At 35.6% G+C, this 19739-nt stretch overlaps 1 protein-coding gene and 1 non-coding gene across 6 annotated transcripts in view; both read right to left on the bottom strand.

Moving 5' to 3' along the window:
* The window catches only part of LOC114093112 (vascular endothelial growth factor receptor kdr-like), a 295863-nt gene that overhangs the window by 196148 nt on the left and 79976 nt on the right, over positions 1–19739 (bottom strand). For all 5 annotated transcript variants that reach the window (XM_071606114.1, XM_071606116.1, XM_071606118.1 and 2 more), the window contains 6 exons: positions 15111–15238; positions 7877–8036; positions 6692–6828; positions 6202–6379; positions 4522–4639; positions 1973–2145 (listed from right to left, as the gene is read on the bottom strand). In XM_071606114.1, the coding sequence (XP_071462215.1) occupies positions 1973–2145; positions 4522–4639; positions 6202–6379; positions 6692–6828; positions 7877–8036; positions 15111–15238 (894 nt within the window). The remainder of the gene's footprint in view (positions 1–1972; positions 2146–4521; positions 4640–6201; positions 6380–6691; positions 6829–7876; positions 8037–15110; positions 15239–19739) is intronic.
* LOC114093163 (U6 spliceosomal RNA) lies at positions 2943–3046 on the bottom strand. The gene has a single exon (XR_003582865.1). It is a non-coding gene; the product is annotated as a U6 spliceosomal RNA (small nuclear RNA).

The raw sequence follows: 19739 nt of genomic DNA, 5'->3' as shown, positions 1-19739 counted from the left end.
GAGAAAGGTGTCCAAAGTTATGTTCTATCATGATCATCATAATACCCATTCCGCAGATATGGAAATTGGGAATGAAAGTGGTTCATTGGAACACACTAACTTGGAAGTAAAGCCAATATATTTCTGGGGATGCATCTACTTGTCTTGTAACATCCCAAACAGTCCCACCAGCATATTCTGTAGGGATATGGGAAAAGAGAGCACAGCTAATGATTAAACCCTTGGTCTCTTAACTGCCTTCAAAAGGGACTATTTTGGTTCAGAAAACCTCTGAATTGACTTTATCTAATAAAGTTATATGTCTAATGCATTGGTTGATTGTCAGTGTAATGAAAAAAGAAAGAAAAGGAAAAAGCAGGCAACATGATCTTGAGAAAATAAAACCCATAGTTTTTGAGCAGATACTCTAGGAAGCATAAGTGTTACCAGGTTTTTGTTTTCCTCATTACTCACTCTTCACATATCCATTTGATTAAATCCTGAGAGTGGGTTTAACACACAGGATCATACATGAAATAAAAGTAATGTGTGTAATTGGGAATTTTATTCCTTGGTCTGACTTTGGCCTTCATTTTCTGGTTTGGAATAGCCCTCAGTCTGTTTCTAGTTACCTCACTTTATATTGAAAATAGGGTATCTTGGAAATGATGGTGCCCAAAATATGTTGCCAAAGTAGTAATGATTAACAATTTTAGCAGACATCTGAGATGGAAGAGAAGGAAAAAGATGAAACATCTCTTCACTTCATGTCATTATTATGATAGCCCTGTGAAGAAAGTACCCTGGTATTCTTTTTAATGATTATAAAATTGATGATCATAAGGGAAAAGTGATTTGCCTAAGGTCACTTAGCCAGTGGGGACTGAAGACAGAGTAGGTATAAAAATTGGTTCTAAGCCTATCATTGCCTTCTCTAACTGCCCACCTGATTGCTAGAGTGTTAAGTGATAAACCTTAATTGAGAGGCTAGCAGAGAAAACAAAAATCTCCATAGTGCTTACCTCAGTATCCAGATTGGAAACACTTAACTATGACAATTATGTTGGTAATGGGAATAGTGGTAGTTAGTGATTTTAAATTTTTCAAATTTATATATTATTTTGATATTGGAAATCCAGTTTTATAGGAAACATTCATAGGTAAGAAAGGATAGACAAATGACAAAGATGGTCTATGATCAATACAAAAGAAATAAATGCTGTACTAGTTTCGGGGAAGCATTCCTCCTTCCCTCCTCCAATCCAAACCCTTTGCAAATCAATGGTATTGATAAAGGAGGGATGAAGAGGTATAATCATAGAGACAAATGAAGATCCAGAAAACTTCTTCTCTTATTTTGGTCTCTAGTGAACCAAGAATTTTAAAAAATGAGGGAAAGGACCGTCCTATCCAAGAATGGCTCTTATTCCTCATGGACCCCACCATTTGCTCCCCCATAATCAGAAGTTCATAGGTGAAATGTAAGATAGGCTAAATATAAGCTAGGCTAAAGCACTGACTTGCCACTCTGGTAAGCTAAAATCATTGGTTTTCAAGTCAGATAGCAAGAGCTATGACAATAATCTACTGATATTATTTTGTCATACTTTTGAAGGAAACTATCAGAGGTGGCTCTTAGATGGGCCATGGGAAACAACATGTTACTCTTCTTTAAGACATTTTTAATGTAGAAAACCAGGCAGTTGATTTTTGGCTCTCTGCACCGCAAATAATATTTTCTTAATAAGAAGATGCCAATTTTGAGGATCTCTGATAACAAAAAATGACAGATAATTAATTCATCTGAGCACTAAAATTGCTATCAGCATTAAGTGCCAAGCAAGAACTCTAGGTAACAAATAGGCATTTCCAAAATCTCTGTCTCTGCATAGCTGTGGTAGTTACTATCTGACTCTTGCATTAAATATCTTTTCTAATAGCACCAAGAAAGGAACCTAGAGCTGTTGCATAGATCCAAATCCCCAAAACTCACCATTGACAATCAGTTGTACAGTTATGTTTTTGTAGAGGCCATGCTTGGTATTGCTCAGGGCAAAAGTGTAGTTTCCAGCATACTTTACATTAACTTCCAGGATTTTAAGTCTGTAGTTTAGAGTGTCCAGCTGGAAGGTATGGTTTACTGGGAGTGGTTTTCCATCTTTGAACCTATAAGGCATGAGAAAGGAATGATAAATACAGTGTTGGTCTTTAGGACATACAACCCTCTCCCCATAGGCTTATGCTTTATCATGGTCAACAAAGAGAAGCAGAGCAATGGAACCCATTTCATCAAATTTCCTGGCTGTTGCTGGGCATTGTGACACATGCCTGTAATCCCAGTGGTTTGGGAAGCTGAGGCAGAAGGATTGTGAGTTCAAAGCCAGCTTCAGAAACTCAGAAAGGCCCTAAGCAAATTAGTGAGATCCTGCATAAAAAACAAACAAACAAACAAACAAACAACAACAACAAATATATATATATATATATATATATATATATATATATATATATGTGTGTGTGTGTGTGTGTGTGTGTGTGTGTGTGTGTGTGTGTGTGTATACATGGCTGAGGTTGTATCTCAGTTGTTAATCACCCCTTGGTTCAATTGGCTGTACAAAAAAAAATAAAAAATTCCGGTTGGAGCATCTTAGTACAGTCACACTGGAAGTAAAAGATTAAAACTATCTCTTTCCTTTCTCCTAATGGTTAAATCTTTGGAAAGTATTCCCACACATGCATCCTATATTTCCATTTCCTCACTTCTCATCAATTCCTTTATGTTGTAAAATCAAATTTTCCTCCACATCATCATTTTGAAATCATCTTTTCCAAGATTCCCATCAATGCCCTAAATATCAAAGCCAGTGGCCTTTTTGCATTAATGACCTTCAGATTTCCTGGGATATCTGACCTCAGGGGCCAAGTTTTTCTCTCTTAGCCTATTTTTTTTTTCTTTTTATTTTTTTTAAATGGAATGCTTCATGAATTTGCATGCCATCCCTGTGCAGGGGCCATGCTAATATCTGTATCATTCCAATTTTAGTATATATGCTACTGAAGTGAGAACTCTCTTAGCCTCTTGAAACTGTTCTAATCATTATTTCTCTCTTCCTCACTGACTTGTCTTTTGTTTACTTTCCCTTTTAATATATGTGTTTCCTGTAAACACTTAAAATACTTAAGCAAACAGATGAGAGAGAGAGAGAGAGAACTGAGATATTTAGATCAGAACCTACAGGTTCTGCTAATAATCTGGATTTAAGGTACTGTGAAAATATTTTTCAGTAATTAATAGTAGGAGCATAATAAATGCTTATAATTGCCCTCAAGTATATATGTGTTTATGTATGGATAGGTACATAGATAAAGAATACTCTGTATTGTGTCTTGGGCTCTTATCTCTGGGTATTCTGCCTATATGTATTCATTTAACACCTGCTGATGACTCTCAATTTACCTCTCCAGAACCTAGCTCTAGACCCATATTTCAAAATGTTCCTGGAGGAAATTCTCTAAATGAATTTATCATGGTGTTCCTCTCCTACACCCTCACACTAACTTTTCATCCAAATGAAGCACAGGTTGTTAATAACACAACCACTCTTACATTTAACCAAATGTGAAACCTATGAATTACCTCAGATCCCTGGGCTTAGCTTCCCATATCTAACTGGATATTAAACCCTGAGTATTCTGCCTCTTCAATTTTCCCCAATTTCATTCATTCTTATATTCCCATTTCCTCCTGCTTATTCATGTCCGCAGCATGTCTCACATAACTCTTGTCATAAGCACCTATAGCAGTAGCTATTTCTTCTTAGCCTTTCTCCATTACCATCATAAATTCATAAAGCCATATTAATTTTTCTAATGCTTAGCTTCAAATCTATCCCTCCTTACTTCATAACTTTGAGGGTTCTCCACTTCCTACTAAAGTAAGCAATAAAAAAGTACAATATTTATTTTTCTTGTTAAACGTCAGAACTGTTGTGTAATATAAGTATAATCACTCAGATTTTATATATGAAGAAACTGAAGCTTGGAGAGTTTATTAATATGCCTGGTAACTTGAAAAAGAATTAATTACATGTCTGCCTCATGGAAATTCCCATATTGTTTCCACCTCACCATTTCTTACCCTGATGTTCAAGGACCTGTACTAGGATGGGTAAGACCATCTTTAAGAGTTCTTCAAAACCTTAAGATTCTGTAATCCCATAATGACCTTGGAAATTTTTCCAGACTTGTTCCCTCCTTTACTTTCAAAGAGCAAAACTCATTTTCTCAAACATAGGGGATATAAAGAGTAGTAAAAGAAAATAATCAAAGAAACCCACCTCTTCTTGGGAACAAGGAGATAAGCCCCAGTTTCTGAAATTGGGAGTGCCCCAAAGGGTAGGGTTAGGATTAATTTATTTTCCAGAGTTAATGTATTCCTGAGTTCCCAATGCCAAATTAAAGGTCTAGTGGAAGGAGTAATTGTTAAGGGTGAGGTTTAGCAGACACAGGAATAGAGAACCTTAGAAAAGAAGGCCCACTTACCAGGTCACATTGGGGCGAGGGAAAGCATCCACTCTTACTCCTATTTTGAGCATCCTTTGCCCAGCTGTCACCTCATAAATGCACCTTCTTTTGCATCTCACATTGAGGAATGATTTTTCTGGAATCAGAAGAGGTATGGTATCAGAGGGATAAAATAAAATTAAATCTTAATTTTGTTTACTCTTCCTATGAGCAGCCATGTTTTTCCAAACCTCAGGGAATAAAATTTGAACTGACAAATGTTGTTTATTAATAAGGATTGGCATTTTAGGTGGGACAATTCTTTGTTGTGAAATACTATGTCTCACTCTATCCCATCAATGCCAGTAGTGATCACCAGTCATTTTGACAAACAAAACATGACCCCTTACATTTCCAATGCCTCCAAGTATAGTACTGCTCCCAAGTTGAGAATCATATAATCATGTTGGCCTTTTCCCTTGTGAGATGATTATTTAGACATGTGCAATGAATGATTTCTGACCAATGAGGCAAGAGGGCAAATTAGCTAGGGAATCTCTAGGAAAAGTTGTACAGATTCTTAAAAAGGAATGGAAGTCATCAATTTCCTTCTTTTCCCAGCAACATGCAGGGTACATTGAAGATAATGAAAGTGGCAGAGTAAAATAATGGAAGGAACCTGGCTTCAGTAGGACATTCATGATCCACTGAATCAAACATGGAACTGTAAATCTGAAGACTCTATTATATAAGATAACTGTCTCTTGATTGTTAAACTACTTTTAATCAGGTAGTTTGCAGCTGAAGACATCCCAGTTTACTAAAGTGGACATATGTTATCCAAAGCCTGATAAACATAAAGAAAATTATCTTATAAACTCAGCTGTAGGAGTTTAACTGAGCTATAGCGGTTAAATTTTTACTATAGAATAAACTCAGAATGTGACTGTATTTGAATTTGTAAGCATTTGTGTGTAGAGAAATATTAGTATTTGTAGGTGAGAATTTTTGTTTGTTGTGGTGCTGGGCATTGAACCCATGGCTTATGAATGAAAAAACACACCATACCATTGGGCTGCATGCCCCCCAGGCTCCAATAAGTGAGGATTTTGTCCATACCTTCAAATAAGTGTTGGAATCTGTGTGTATGCATTCCAAATAATATTTTTCTGTATAAATGTACTGGGATGAATATGGCTATTATTTTGTTTTGTGAGAGCATGTATTATGTACATATGTATTTATTAATCACCACTCCATAAACACAAGGTAATTGGGTTAAATAGAGGTTCACTTAATAATTCTTTCTGCTATTCAATTTTTAGCCACATAGATATCAGTAAAAAGAAACATCAAAGGGCACCCTCAAACATCATTTTAGAGATAGAAAAATTAAACCTAGAGAGGCATAGTAGTTGTTTTCAAGATCACACATCAAAATAGAAAAGAATATTCAAGACTCTTTACTCTCTATTTGGGACTAACTACTAGCTAGCCAAAAGATAGAAAAACATGTAAGTTAAATCACAATATTTTGCAGTATATGTTCCCTGTGACAGGGTAAAGGGACAGATTTCATATAAGCCCTGAAACAGTGGGCTGTAAGCTGGAGAAACCATAACAATGGAAGAGAAAATGCAGGTATTTCTGAGTGATTCACCATGTATAGGGGAGAAGAGTAGAATCAAGAGAAAAGTCAAGAATGCAAGGTTTACTTACTGTATACTGTGATGGTAATGTTGGCTTGCAGGGCAGTGTTGTTATTTTCCTGGCAAATATATAAACCCTTGTCTTCCATGGTTATATTCCAGATGGTCAAATTACTATAGCTTTTGTACACAGGGGACCCTTGGTACAAATTCCTTTTAACTTCACAACACCTGGGTGTTGTCTTAGACTGTGGGATGGGAAAGGATGAAAATTTCAATCAAGAGTATTGAGTATTTCTAGATGTCTAAAGTATTACAGGGTTTGGGAGGGAAGCCAGAGAAATTAATATAAGGAACTTATATATAATAGACCACAATATGGTACAGAATAAAATATCAGTCCCTATAAAACATGTTTCTTGAAATTCACATACTACTTATTATTCAGCTTTGTTGATCTGCTAGCACTTAGCCTGGTTCTTGTCCAAGACTAGACTAATTCAGGGAGAGACAGTATGGATAAATACTCTAACATTCTGAAGGAAAGATAGTATACTCACATCTTGCCGGTTGAATACCCAATCCAGTTTGATTCGTCCATTGAATGTGGTCTCTGCCACACACTGCAGGAAAAGGGTGTCTCCCATCAAAAGCCTCTTCTGGTTATATCTGATAGAGATATTTCCTCTCTTGATTTCTAGAAAATAGAGGATATGCCATATGGTGTTGACAAAACCAAGGGGAAAAGTCTTGATTATAGAGTAGTTCTTGAAAATTTTCAATCCTGCAACCCTTTCTTAGGTGAAAACTGTAGATGCAAAATCATACCACAAGGTCCCATGGTTTAGAAAAGACCAAATAAGATTTTATATAAACTATTGCAAGATACTTGGTAGTGGTGAGCAGCTTCTATAATCCTTAGAAAATTTTTATCTCCAATTTACAAGCTTCCCCATCAGAAAGTTTTATTTCTCCTACTGATCTAAAGTCATAATGCCCTTTGGTGGCTCATTCTACATATTTATGTGTTCTCTGAGCAAGGGGTCTTCCTTGTTAATGGCCCATATCCACATTAATCAAGGAAGCAATAACATAAAATTCCAAGGTGCCTGTTATTTAGCCACAACATGCACCATTATTTCATGGTTTTGCAAGGAAAACCCTGTAAAAGGTGAATATTTATTATAGACATTGCCACCAGAGAAATGGTCTGATACTTATGAGTCATATAAGATTGCAGAAGTTAATCTGGGCTTTACCTACTGATATATCTATCTATCTATCTATCTATCTATCTATCTATCTATCTGGGCTTTACCTACGTACATAGCTATATATCTATCTATCTACTGACATCTATATAGATAGATAGATAGATAAGTATATATTTGTATAATATATGTATATGTATATATGTATACATCCAATATATATTATGTAATATACATATTAAAATAAGACCCTAGGATCTTTTTTTAATATCTATTTTTTAGTTGTAGTTGGACACAATACCTTTATTTTATTTATTTTTATGTGGTGCTGAGAATTGATGTCACCTTGCACGTGCTAGGCGAGCACTCCACCTCTGAGCCACAACCCCAGCCCCAAGACCCTAGGATCTTGATTATCATGATTATTAATCTATACGAAAGAGAATTTAGCTGGAGTAAGTTTTATTCAAAAAGGAGGTATTCTCACAAAGCATCATGATTATAATTCCTAATCTAAACACACAAATCACATACCCAATCGCTGTGGGAGATACAGTGACCTGTGGATCTTTCCATTGACTTCAGCAATGCATTGGAGCATGCTACTGTAGAACTGATAAGAGGGCCGCATCACAGTGAAGCCTTTCCTGGGGTCCCAGTTTTGGCTTGCATAGGTGAATGTGGCAGGGTGCAACTATGGGGAATGGAAAGGAAAACAGAAAGACAAAAATGTAAAGATCTCACTAGTATTCAGTGTAACACATATGCCATCTAACCTTAAACACAGAAGAAGAGTGGTCTGTCTTCCTACTTTCCTACCCAAGCTTTCCAAGGTCTGATCCCATGCCCTATAATGAATCCTTTGTTTTCCGCTTACAAAATTAACACAGTTCCGGTCAGAGTAGATACTTGACAAACAAAAAAGGAACCAGTGAACATTTACATACCACTTACTATTTTTCAGACAAAATATTAGCTCATGTAATTCTCACAAAAAGGTTATGATGTTGCCCTATTTCACAGATGCAGTTCAGAGTAGATAACTTGCCCAATTGATGTTTTGTTATTGCACTGAATATCAAGACTTAGGTCTCTTCTACTGGAGAAGTTTAAAACCAAAATGCCCATTCAGTCTTCTTTTGAAGATAAAAGAACACCAGCTGTCAGTTTCCCAGGTTGCACATCTACCTATCAAGATGCCCGATATTTATTGATATTCTGTTGTTATGGGCATCCACTTTTGCCTCAGCTATGAACAAGTGCAAAAGACTTCACTATAAGTCTATAAGAAGTTGACTATAAGAAGTCTATGCCTAATATTTTCATTAGTTAAATAAATCATATTTAATATTTAATCAAGTATATGTTCTGTGTCAAGTACTGTGCCAAGTAATAAGGACCTAGCTTCAAATAGCACAGACTGAATGCCCACTCTCAGCTAGTGTATGTCTAAACAGGCTTGGATTACTAAATTGTATCATTTGTAAATATGAAAATAATACATACTAACTGTGAACATTTTTCAAAAATACTGAAGAAAGTAAAGAAGAAAATAATACTAACCTATAACCCAGAAATAGCTAGGAAACAAATGAGGCATATGTACTTACATTCTCTTTTCTATGTATGTATGCATTGACACATAGTCACACACTATAATCACAATTTTAATCCTATGTTTTCCTACTTAACATTATATTAATTAGCATATTCTCATATAACTAAAATTTTTCATTAAATATAAAATTTAATGGCAATATGACATCAAAGGAGTATGATCAAAATCATGAACTCTCTGGAAGTCTTGTGATACAAGGAATAGTTGGAGAAAAAGGAAGATTTTAGCCTGAGAAACTAAAACACTTGAGGAAAGAATATGGTTGGTAGGATTGAGGTTTGGATTAGGGAAAAAGGTCAGAATAAGTTTAATTTTTTCCTAGTATATGAAGAGCTATTATTTGGGAACTTGGACTTTTGAGTATAACTTCAGAAGGTAAAATGTGAACTGATGAGTAAAAATGTCTGAGATGCTGTGTTGGCTTAATAAAAAGATGGTAAACTCTCACTGAAATCACTCAAATAGGTGGGATGACTATTTGTCCAGGAGGCAATAAAGAAATTTTGTGTCATATAGGAAATCTCTTCGAACTCTGAGTTTCTGTTTCATAGACTATTGATTTAGTTTTCTTATTCTTCCTAATATGTATATACTCAGAAACTTCTTTTCCTAAACTCTACAATAGGATCATCAAGCTTTACCTAATAACACAAAATTTAAGGTATAAAATATACTATGTTTCTTTTTAGTTTAATTGTAAACAATTAAATTTAAAATTTATTCTTTATTAACTCTTTTTCTATCTTTTCACATTTTTAATGGCTATGATTGGGTCAAATTTGAATTAATTACAATTAGTCACACCAAGTATGTCTTGCTTACTTTTTTTTCTTTATTGTGTACATTCTTTTATCTTTCTTTTTTGTTGGGGGGGTGGTACTAGGGATTGAACTCAGGGTCACTTGACCACTGAGCCACATCCCCAGCCCTATTTTGTATTTTATTTAGAGACAGGGTCTCACTGAGTTGCTCAGTGCCTCACCATTGCTGGGGCTGGCTTTTAACCCTTGATCTTCCTGTCTCAGCCTCTCGAGCCACTGGGATTACAGGCATATCTTTCTTTTCAGCATTATTATAATTATTATTCCATACTGATTGTACAAATTAGTGGGTTTTCTTTTGGTATTTTTGCACATGCATATATTATGATTTTTAGCAACTTTTAAGTCAAATTTCAAATGTTTAAAAATATTTTTAAAACTACTTTTCAACAAAATCTGTTGGGCCCCTTTGAGAATTCCTCAGCACTTTCATCATAACCTAACTGTCCTTTACTACCCAGTTGCTAGGTCCTCAAAGAACCCGGCAACAGAAATAGCATGAACTAAGGGGACTGCAAACAACACATGGAGACAAAAATACAAAATGGCTGAGAAAATAGTTAAAATCAGTAATGGAGGAGGCCCCCAAACCTGGAGTATTTTGCATGGTTCTACAGCAATTTAGAGTTTCAGGGATGTACAAAAAAATCAGAGTTAAAAGGAATAACTCTGTGTCCTTATTGTTGTACAACACTGAGGCTTTCCTCAGTGGTAAAAAAGTTACTCATTCACTTAATTAAGCCTACAGACCAGTGCATCTCAATGGGAGGGAGTAGGTTCTCCTTACAGGAATTTGGCAATATTTGGAGACACTTTTGGTTGGTGCAACTGAAGGAAGTTGCCATTAGTATCTAGTGGGTAGAAGTAAGGGAAACTAATAAACATCCCTGAATGCACAGGATGCCCCCATGCAACAAAGAATTATCTGATCCTGAATGTCAACTGAACTGAGGTCAAAAAAGTCCTATTGGATTCTACTTCCAAAATCTCTATTCTGCCACTTCCCTTCTCTGCTCTCCTAAATTAGATCATCATCTACAGTAGATGCTTGGCGTTTTGGTTGCATGTGATAGGATCTTCCCTTCGTTATTGTCTTTATTCCTTCTTATAATGTGGCCCACCATCCTCATCCTCACTCCAGAACTATGTACTTTGTGTGGCATTTGCATACCATTCCTGCCTCTCTGACCACAGTGAATAGAGTAAAATTGGGGATTCGATTCTAATTAGAGTAACCAGAACCATCCTTGGGATTATTTTCTAACTTGGGTTCAGATAGGGAATACTTCTCAGCTTATCTCTAGGAAGAAAGATATAATGAACTATAGATTAATACAGATAATTTTTGAAAACAGATCTGTGATATTAGAGAAAGGAGCTTCAGGTGAATACACTAAACTATATTCTGCCCCTTGAAATACATTTTGCATTTTGCCTAAGCCAATTTGAGTGCATTAGGATTTGATTAAATTTCTGTCATATTTAATCAACAATCCTGAATACTACTTCATTTTTTCATACTACTTTTTGTGTTCCTTACCAAATTCTTCACTTAATGCGCTTCTACTTGTCATAAGCTCTTCAGTTAAAACTGCCCTAGGCAGTCATTCCCTTTCTCCTTGGCATGCCTATTTTCTCTAGTACATACAGGCCTGGCATTGGGAACTTTCCGTGGCTCTCCTATGGCAATAGATTGCCCAAAGCACATGACCTTTCCCTCTGCTCTGCTATGAAGGTTCCTCATAGTAGCTCCAGAGATGGGCATAACCCATTAGAAACTGAACAGGCTACCATTAATCTTTCTTGGAGAACATTCTATGGAAGGCCTTTGATATGTCCTGATATGAACAAAGCAGGTGTGGGCTCCATTTTGCCAGGAGCTCAATCTATTTCATGAGCTTGCCCATTCTGTCCCCAATTTTGAAACTACTTTCTGTGTTCTATGTTTTTTTCTCAATTGTATTTATCTTAGTTTTTTTTTTTTTTTTTTTTGGGGGGGGGTTGGGGTGGAGGGGTACCAGGGATTGAAATCAGGGACATTCCACCTCTAAGCCCATCCCTAGTCCTATTTTGTATTTTATTTAGAGACAGGGTCCTTCTGAGTTGCTTAGCGACTCACCATTGCTAAGGCTGGCTTTGAACTCACGATCCTCCTGCTTCAGCCTCTTGAACCTCTGGGATTACAGGTGTGAACCACTGATCCAGGCTCTCTTAGCTTTTATTTCTCAGCCAACCCATTACATCAAGGGAAACCCTATTTCTACCACCCATGGGGGGCATGGGCAGGAGATCAATATGTTGGACTAAATCAAATTGCATTGAATTCTACCTAAAAATAAGTTGTTTTCCTCTTCTATAAAGTTAGCTTTAGTTAATCAATTAGTATGGGGAAAACGCCCTGTATACACTGTTGGTTTGCTTACTTTTGTTGGAGTTATACTTCAGGAGAAAGGGAACCCTTCAAACTAGGGATATGGCTCAGTGGTAGAGCACTTACATAGCATATGTATGGCCATGAAATTCATCTCCAGCACTGCAAGGGACAAGGGGGATATTTCTCCCTCCTTCACCTACTGAGTAACACTGAAACCTAGCAATGAGATGGTAAAAGCAAAACAGCAAAACCAATGTTCCTTGAATAACACTGGTTGTTAGAAGTTCCCAGGGAAGAGAGAGCCAAAGGCCTGAACTGGCTGCTTAGAGAATGAAAGACTTCAATGTGATCATGGGAATTGTGACATTGAGTATACAATGGCCTGCCAAATGACCGTATGTAGGTTATGTATTTTAGATCAGGGAATGTGAAATACATAACCAGTACATCAAACATCAGCTCTAATGATCATAATTATACTGGTACTTTTCACCTGTACTGCCTATTGCATTGTATAAAGTATAATTCACATCTATTCTCTTAACAAATAATCAAAAATTATTATCCAACTTGAACTCCAGGTTTCCTCATTCATAGCTCAGAATTCTTCTTTGTGGGCTCACAGAATCTGACGGATGTTCCTCAGTTCCACAGTAGCCAAACTTTAGGCTGAATGTGTTATTCAGTGCTTTGGGATAGATTCTTTAGCCAATAGTTCCTTAAATGCCAGTATCATGTTAAATGTTTTTTCCCCTAAATACAATAGTATCATAATAAGCTAACTTGAATCATGGGGACTTTTGATGAGTTATAAAGAAAGTGGTATATTATGGTTGCTGTCTAGGAATCCCCTTTGGATAGAAGGGGGAGATTTCTAGATCCCCTGAAGTTGATTGATCTTAATAAATCTTAGGGGAGATGATAGGTAAGGCCTTAGAAAAGCAAATTCTGGCAGGGCTGGAGTTGTGGCTCAGTGGTAGAGTGCTCGCCTAGCATGCATGTGACACTGGGTTCGATCCTCAGCACCACATAAAAATAAAATAAAGAGAAGTAAATGAAGGTAAAATAAGATTTTTTTTTTAAAAAAAAGCAAATTCTGGCTATACCTCTACTAATATTTCCAGACAGCTCATGCTATGGAGGTGAACCCATTGTTTAGTATGGTTTAATTTTAGAAAAGGAGGCTTGGAATTAGGTCAGTCACTTCCCTGTTCCATGCTTCCTTTTGGCATAGGACAGAGACACAGTGGCGCCAAGTCTCGTCAAACATTTGTTTGAAGGGAAAAAAGGAAGCTTGGTGAGTGGACCAGGTCATTCTCCCTGCATATTAGGTGGAGCAAGGATGAGGAAGCCATCCAAGCACATAGACTCTATCACAAACCCTGTCTTTCCCTCTCCACCCTTCCTGATGGAACACTAACTCCTTCTGGACTGTGTCCTAAAGACATGGGACATCTTCTTTTCCATTTAGAAAAAGCTAATAGAAAGTCCCAGGGAAGTGTTGGAGGAGCATGTGAACTGGGTACTCACAGGAGAAAGGACTTAATTGTGATGATAGAGACTGCTATACTGAGCATATAATGACCTACTAATGACGTTAGGGACAGATAGGACTTGGAAGAGGAGTACTAACCAATCAAGATAGTGTGCAGTCTGCAGAAAGTACCTAATAGACTCCCAAGATTTTATGGATCCTGTTAAAGTACCTTCTTCCCACGAGCTTTGTCAGCACCCCATTTATCATATCAGCTGGTGCTGCAAATACACAATGTCCTGGCTACCCAACTCTTAGCCTTCACAGATATATTGCAGTGAAGGGGGATTAGGGAAAATCTTGACTCTCCTTATATGGCAGGAGAGTAAGAAGATCATTGCATGCTACTGTTGGAGGGTCATAGCTTTGTCATTACAGAGAATTTAGAAGAATCTAGTAGCAGAAGAAGAATGTATCCAGGAGAGGAGCAGATATATACACCTGCCCTGAAGGAGACCACGAAGACAATACCTGGACAAGGAATAAAGATATCCAATTTTTACTTTTGGCTATGACCTTCTAAAATATGGACTTTGAGCAAGTTCTTTCTTTTCTCTAGGCCAAGGGTCCCTCATATGTAAAATGGAAATAATAAAGGAAGCTCCATTTACCTCAAAGGGTAGCTATCTGAGCAGCTCAAAGAAGGTGAAATACATAAATGTGTTTTTAAAATTGTAGAAGTGTTATTCAACTTTGAATGCTGAGAACTTCAGGAATGTTAAGGTGATCCATCAGGGATATTATACCCCATTCATAACCAATATTGATTTGACTGATGAAGCTACATATCTAAGTTACCCCTTCGTCTCTTGTACTCCTCATGTGTCCCACCCCAAATTTTCCAGTATTTTCTTTCTGTTTAAGAAAGACATGTATTTACTCAGACAATAAAATTTTAGCTTTACTTCTTATTTATAAAAAACTCCATGAAGGGGTTGGGGTTGTGGCTCAGAAGAATAGCATTCGCGTAGCATGTGTGAGAAATTGGGTTCAATTTTTAGAACTACACACAAATACTCAAACCTTAGAGCTCTGGACAAACTTTATATGAAGTCTTCACAGGTCCTTAGACATCTAGAGTTAATCAAATTCAAGAAAGTTCTTCTAGAAAATGGTTCTGGCTTCTGGGAAGGGGAGACCTTTCTAGAATGGCCTATAATATAGACTGAGTACAATAGATGATTACTCAGGGGCATCATAGTAACTATCTACTTCCCTCTAGTTTGTGTAATCCTCTTGTGAAAGCACTAATTCAAGGCAAAATAGTAGCATATCTATTTTTTATGTTCCACTCCAAAAAGGTAGACATGACATAGTTAGGGCCAGTACTAAACATGAAAATTAAAAATTCTCCCCAAGTATCTTTATACTTCCTACACTAGAAAGTGGCAAGTCCCTGAGACCCTGACAATGCAACTTACCAGTTGAAGCTTAACATCAACATCAGGGGAAGTGACCCGGCATGGTACAAGTATCTCTTCAGTGTCAGTAAACACAGTGATAACAAGAGGTATATTGTCGTAGGCCTGCACAAAGGTCTGGTTGTCATCTGCAGGGGTGAGAAATCATACTACAAATGGAATTGTCATCAGGATAAGATTTCCTAGATTCCTTGTATATAAATTTCATTATAACTACTTTTCTTCTATATGGGGGAAAAAGGCTTAGAATATTAAAAGAACTCAGTAAAGAACACAGCCAAAACTTGAACTGAGATCTTGCACCTCCCATCCAAGATTTTCTGCACAAAGGCCAGGAAAGAATACAAGTCTACTCATAAAGATCTAAGAGAAAACCATTATAGTGGTCTTAATTTCAATCTATTGGGCTATATGGAAGAAGTAAAATCTCTCATCTACCTCATGGGCCTTCTGGCATATATCTAAAATTCCTAATTCTTTTCCATGTGAAGTGTTTTAAAGTCATATGGGTTATCTGGCACTTGAGCCAAAATACATAGTAATTAATAGATTAGGCATATGATGTTTATCTGGAAAAGATAATAATTTATTTAAGTATTATATGCTAAGTAAAATTATTATTAATCTTTAATAAATGAAAATGTATTAAAATGACCATGAATGTGCTCATTTCACCCACTTTGCCTTCCCATAGGACTCAGACTCAGTTTGAATGGGTACACACTCTGTAAGTATTTCTCATGTGGTAAAAAAAATATAATGTCAATATGAAAACATATGATACTTCAATAAAATGAGCCTTCAGTCATGGATCTTAAAAAAAATGGTTTTGGCTGCCTGTATTCCTACAATTTCAGTTTTACCCCTGTAGATGGACCTGATATGAGGCATTATTTTTTATTCTGTACTATATCATTCCTTAAGATGTCCTTGAAAGTATTTTATAAATAGAAAATTTTGCAAAAGACGAATTAAAGATTTCCTTATTCTAGACAGAGAGGATTTATTTCCACAATATAAAGACTCTTTATGGCATACCCAAAGTCAAAATCATAATGGATGGATAAAAAATAAGTCATTTCCTCCAACATCAATAACAAAATAATTGTGTCCACTCTAACCACTGGAGTGGCTAGGTAGTAGATTGCTAGCCAGAGCTACCAAGCAAGAGAAAGAAATTAAAGGAACACAAAATCGGAAAAGAAAAGGACAAATTACCTCTGTTTGATGATAATAAGACCTACGAAGATGGAAAGACCTCCCATGCTCTTGGGTAGACTGAATTTGGTGAAAATGGCCATGTTACCAAAAGTAATATATAGACTCAATGCAATCTGCATCAAAATACCAATGGCATTTTTCCCACAACTAGAAAAAATAGTCCTAAAATTCTTATTTAGGAATAAAAGACCAAAAACAGACAAAGCAATACTGGGCAATAACAGTGTTCCTGTTGGTACCACAATACCTGATCTCAAATTATACTACAGAGATATAGTAACAAAACCAGCATAGCATTAGCATAGAAATAGACATGAAGAGCAATGAAATAGAAGACACAGAGACAAATCCACATAGAAAGAGTTGTATGATCATTGGTAAAGGTACAAAAAGCATGTTGAAGAAAATATAGCCCTTTTAACAAATGGTGCTAGGAAAACTGGATACACATATTTTAAAAAAAACTAAATCCTATCTCTCATCCCAAACAAAAATCAACTCAAATTGGATCAAAGACCTAGAAATGAGACCAAAATCACTGCACCTTCTAGAAGAAAATATAGGGTGAACACTCCAACATATCCCTACAGGCACCAACTTCCTTAAAAAGACTCTTAAAGCTCAAGAGATAAAACAAAGACTGAACAAGTGAACATCAAATTAAAAAGCTTCTGCATAGCAAAAGGAAAAAGAACATGAAGAGAGAAGTTACAAGATGGGAGAAAAACTTTGCCAGCTACTGTTTTTACAGGAGATTAATATCCAGAATATGTATAGAACTCAAAACAACTTATACTCATTTCAATTGAGGCAGTAAAGGGCATTTAATAAAATTCAACATCTATTCATGATAAAAGTGTTGAACAATGAAGATAATACAAATAATGCCTCTCAACATAATAAAGACCATTTATAATAAGCAAATAGCTAACATTATATTGAATGGGGAAATGCTAAATGCTTTCACTTTAAGATTGGCAATAAGACAAGGATGCCCGATTCATCACTTTTATTCCCCAAAATCCTACTTACACAAATAAGTCAAGATAAAGAAAAAAAGTAATGCCCAAACTGGAAAAGAAATCAAACTGCTACTATGTGCAGATGACCATCTTATATATAGAAAACCCTCAAAACTACACCAAAAAAATGAGAACTAATGAATAAATTCAGCAAAGTTACAGGATACAAAATAATATCCGAAGTCAGTATAGTTGCTACATGTCAATGTCAAATTTTCTAAAAGATAAGTCAAGAAAGCAATTCCATTAAGAACATGTACAAATAGAAATAAATAAAACACCCAGGAATAAATTCAATCCAAAGGGGTGAAAAATCTCTACAATTAAATTTATGAAACATTCACAAAAGAAATGATAATACCCCAAATTGGAAAGACAGTTCTTCTTCATGTATTAGAATAATCAATATTGCCAAAATGTTCATACCACTCAATCAGATTTACAAATTTAAGGCAATTTCTATCAAAATACTAATGCCATCCTTCATAAAACTAGAAAAGTCAAATCTAAAAATTTTATGAAACTGCAAAAAAAGGCCAAATAGCCCAAGTCATTTTCAGTAAAAAGAACAAAGCAGGAGTCATTATACTACCTAATGTCAAAGCATACTACAAAGCAGTAGTAATGAAATGATATGGTATGGCATAAAAACAGACATATAAAAATGGAACAAAATAGACAGCCTAGAATTAAATTTACACATCTACAGACAATTGATTTTTGACGAAGATCTCAGAAAACACACTGGATTGAGGATGGCATTTTCAAGAAAAGGTTTTGGAAAAAATAAGATAGACCCACTATATCTCACCACTTAAAAAGATAAACTCAAAATGGATTAAATATTTAAAAACTTAAATGTAAGTCCCGAACTTATGAAACTACTAGAAGAAAACAGATGGAAAATATTTACAGAATATGGGTTTACTTCTAGGATCTTTATTCTGTTCCACTGTTCCATGTGTCTGTTTATATCTAATACAATGCTTTTGCTTGAATAAGACTTCAAAAGTGCAATAAATAAAATCATAAATAGACAAATAAGATTAAATAAACTTAAAAATACTCTACACATCAAAGGAACCAATCAACAGAGGGTGGGGACAACCTGTATTATGGGAAGATACTATCAATATATACATTTAATAAAGGTTGGTACTCAGAATATACAAGAAACTCCAAAAATCTATAACAAAAAAAATGACCAAATTTAACAATGGAAAATAAATCTCACATTACCTCTCTCTCTAAAAAAAACACACATTCAAATAGTCAATAGGTACATGAAAAATATGTTCAAAATCATTAATCATCAGCGAAAGTCAAATCAAACTCAAAATAAGATATCCCATCCCAATAAGAATGAGTAATATAAAAAAAGACTAAAAGTAACAAGTGCTGGCAAGGATGTAGAGCAAAAGAAACACACAGTGTTGGTAGGGATATAACTTAGTACAGCCATTTTAGAAAACAGTATGGAAGCTCCTCAAAAATTAAAAACAGAACTACCATAATATTCAGCAATCCCAGTAAATGAGTATATATACAAAGAAAATAAGATCAGTATGTTGAAGAGACATCTGCATTCCCACATACATTGATTCATTATTCTCAATCTCCAAGAAATGGAAACAACTTAAGTTTCAATCAACTGAGAAATGGTTAGAAATATGGTACATATGCACAATTGAATACTGTTCCACAATAAAAAAAAAAAATATTAAGCACTTTCATTTACAACAATATGGATGGAACTGGAGATCATTATATGAAGATAAACAAGTTAGAAATAGAAAGACAAGTACCACAGGTGAAATCTATGAAATCTTATAAAAGTTGTGAATAAAATGGTAGTTACCAAAAGCCAGCAAAAGTATTTGTGTGTTTTACTGAGTACTCATTAATGGTTACTAAGATTCATTTAGATGGGATCAGGAAGCTCTGGAATAATATTGTATAGTATGGTAATGATAGATGACATTATGTCCTATGAATTCCAAAAAGCTATAAGAAAGGGTTGTGACAATTTTCACCACATGGAATTGATAAATGTTTTGGAAGATAAATATATTTAACTTCATTTAATGACAGCGATATTGACATAATAACAAAAATGAAGACCAGTGGAATAGAATAGAAGACAGAAACAAATACAAACAGATACATTATCTGATCCTTAACAAAGTGCCAAAAACAGTCGGCACAAGCCTGTAATCCCAGCAGCTTGGGAGGCTGAGGCAGAAGGACTGTGAGTTCAAAGCCAGCTTCAGCAATGTAACAAGGCTGCTAAGCAACTCAGTGTGACCCTGTCTCTAAATATTTTTTTTTTAAAGGCTCAGTGCTTAAGTATCCCTGGGTACAAAAAGAAAGTACCAAAAATATATGT

The sequence above is a fragment of the Marmota flaviventris genome, chromosome X, assembly GCF_047511675.1.
Source record: "Marmota flaviventris isolate mMarFla1 chromosome X, mMarFla1.hap1, whole genome shotgun sequence".
NCBI lineage: Eukaryota > Metazoa > Chordata > Mammalia > Rodentia > Sciuridae > Marmota > Marmota flaviventris.
This window is presented reverse-complemented; position numbering and strand designations above follow the sequence as displayed.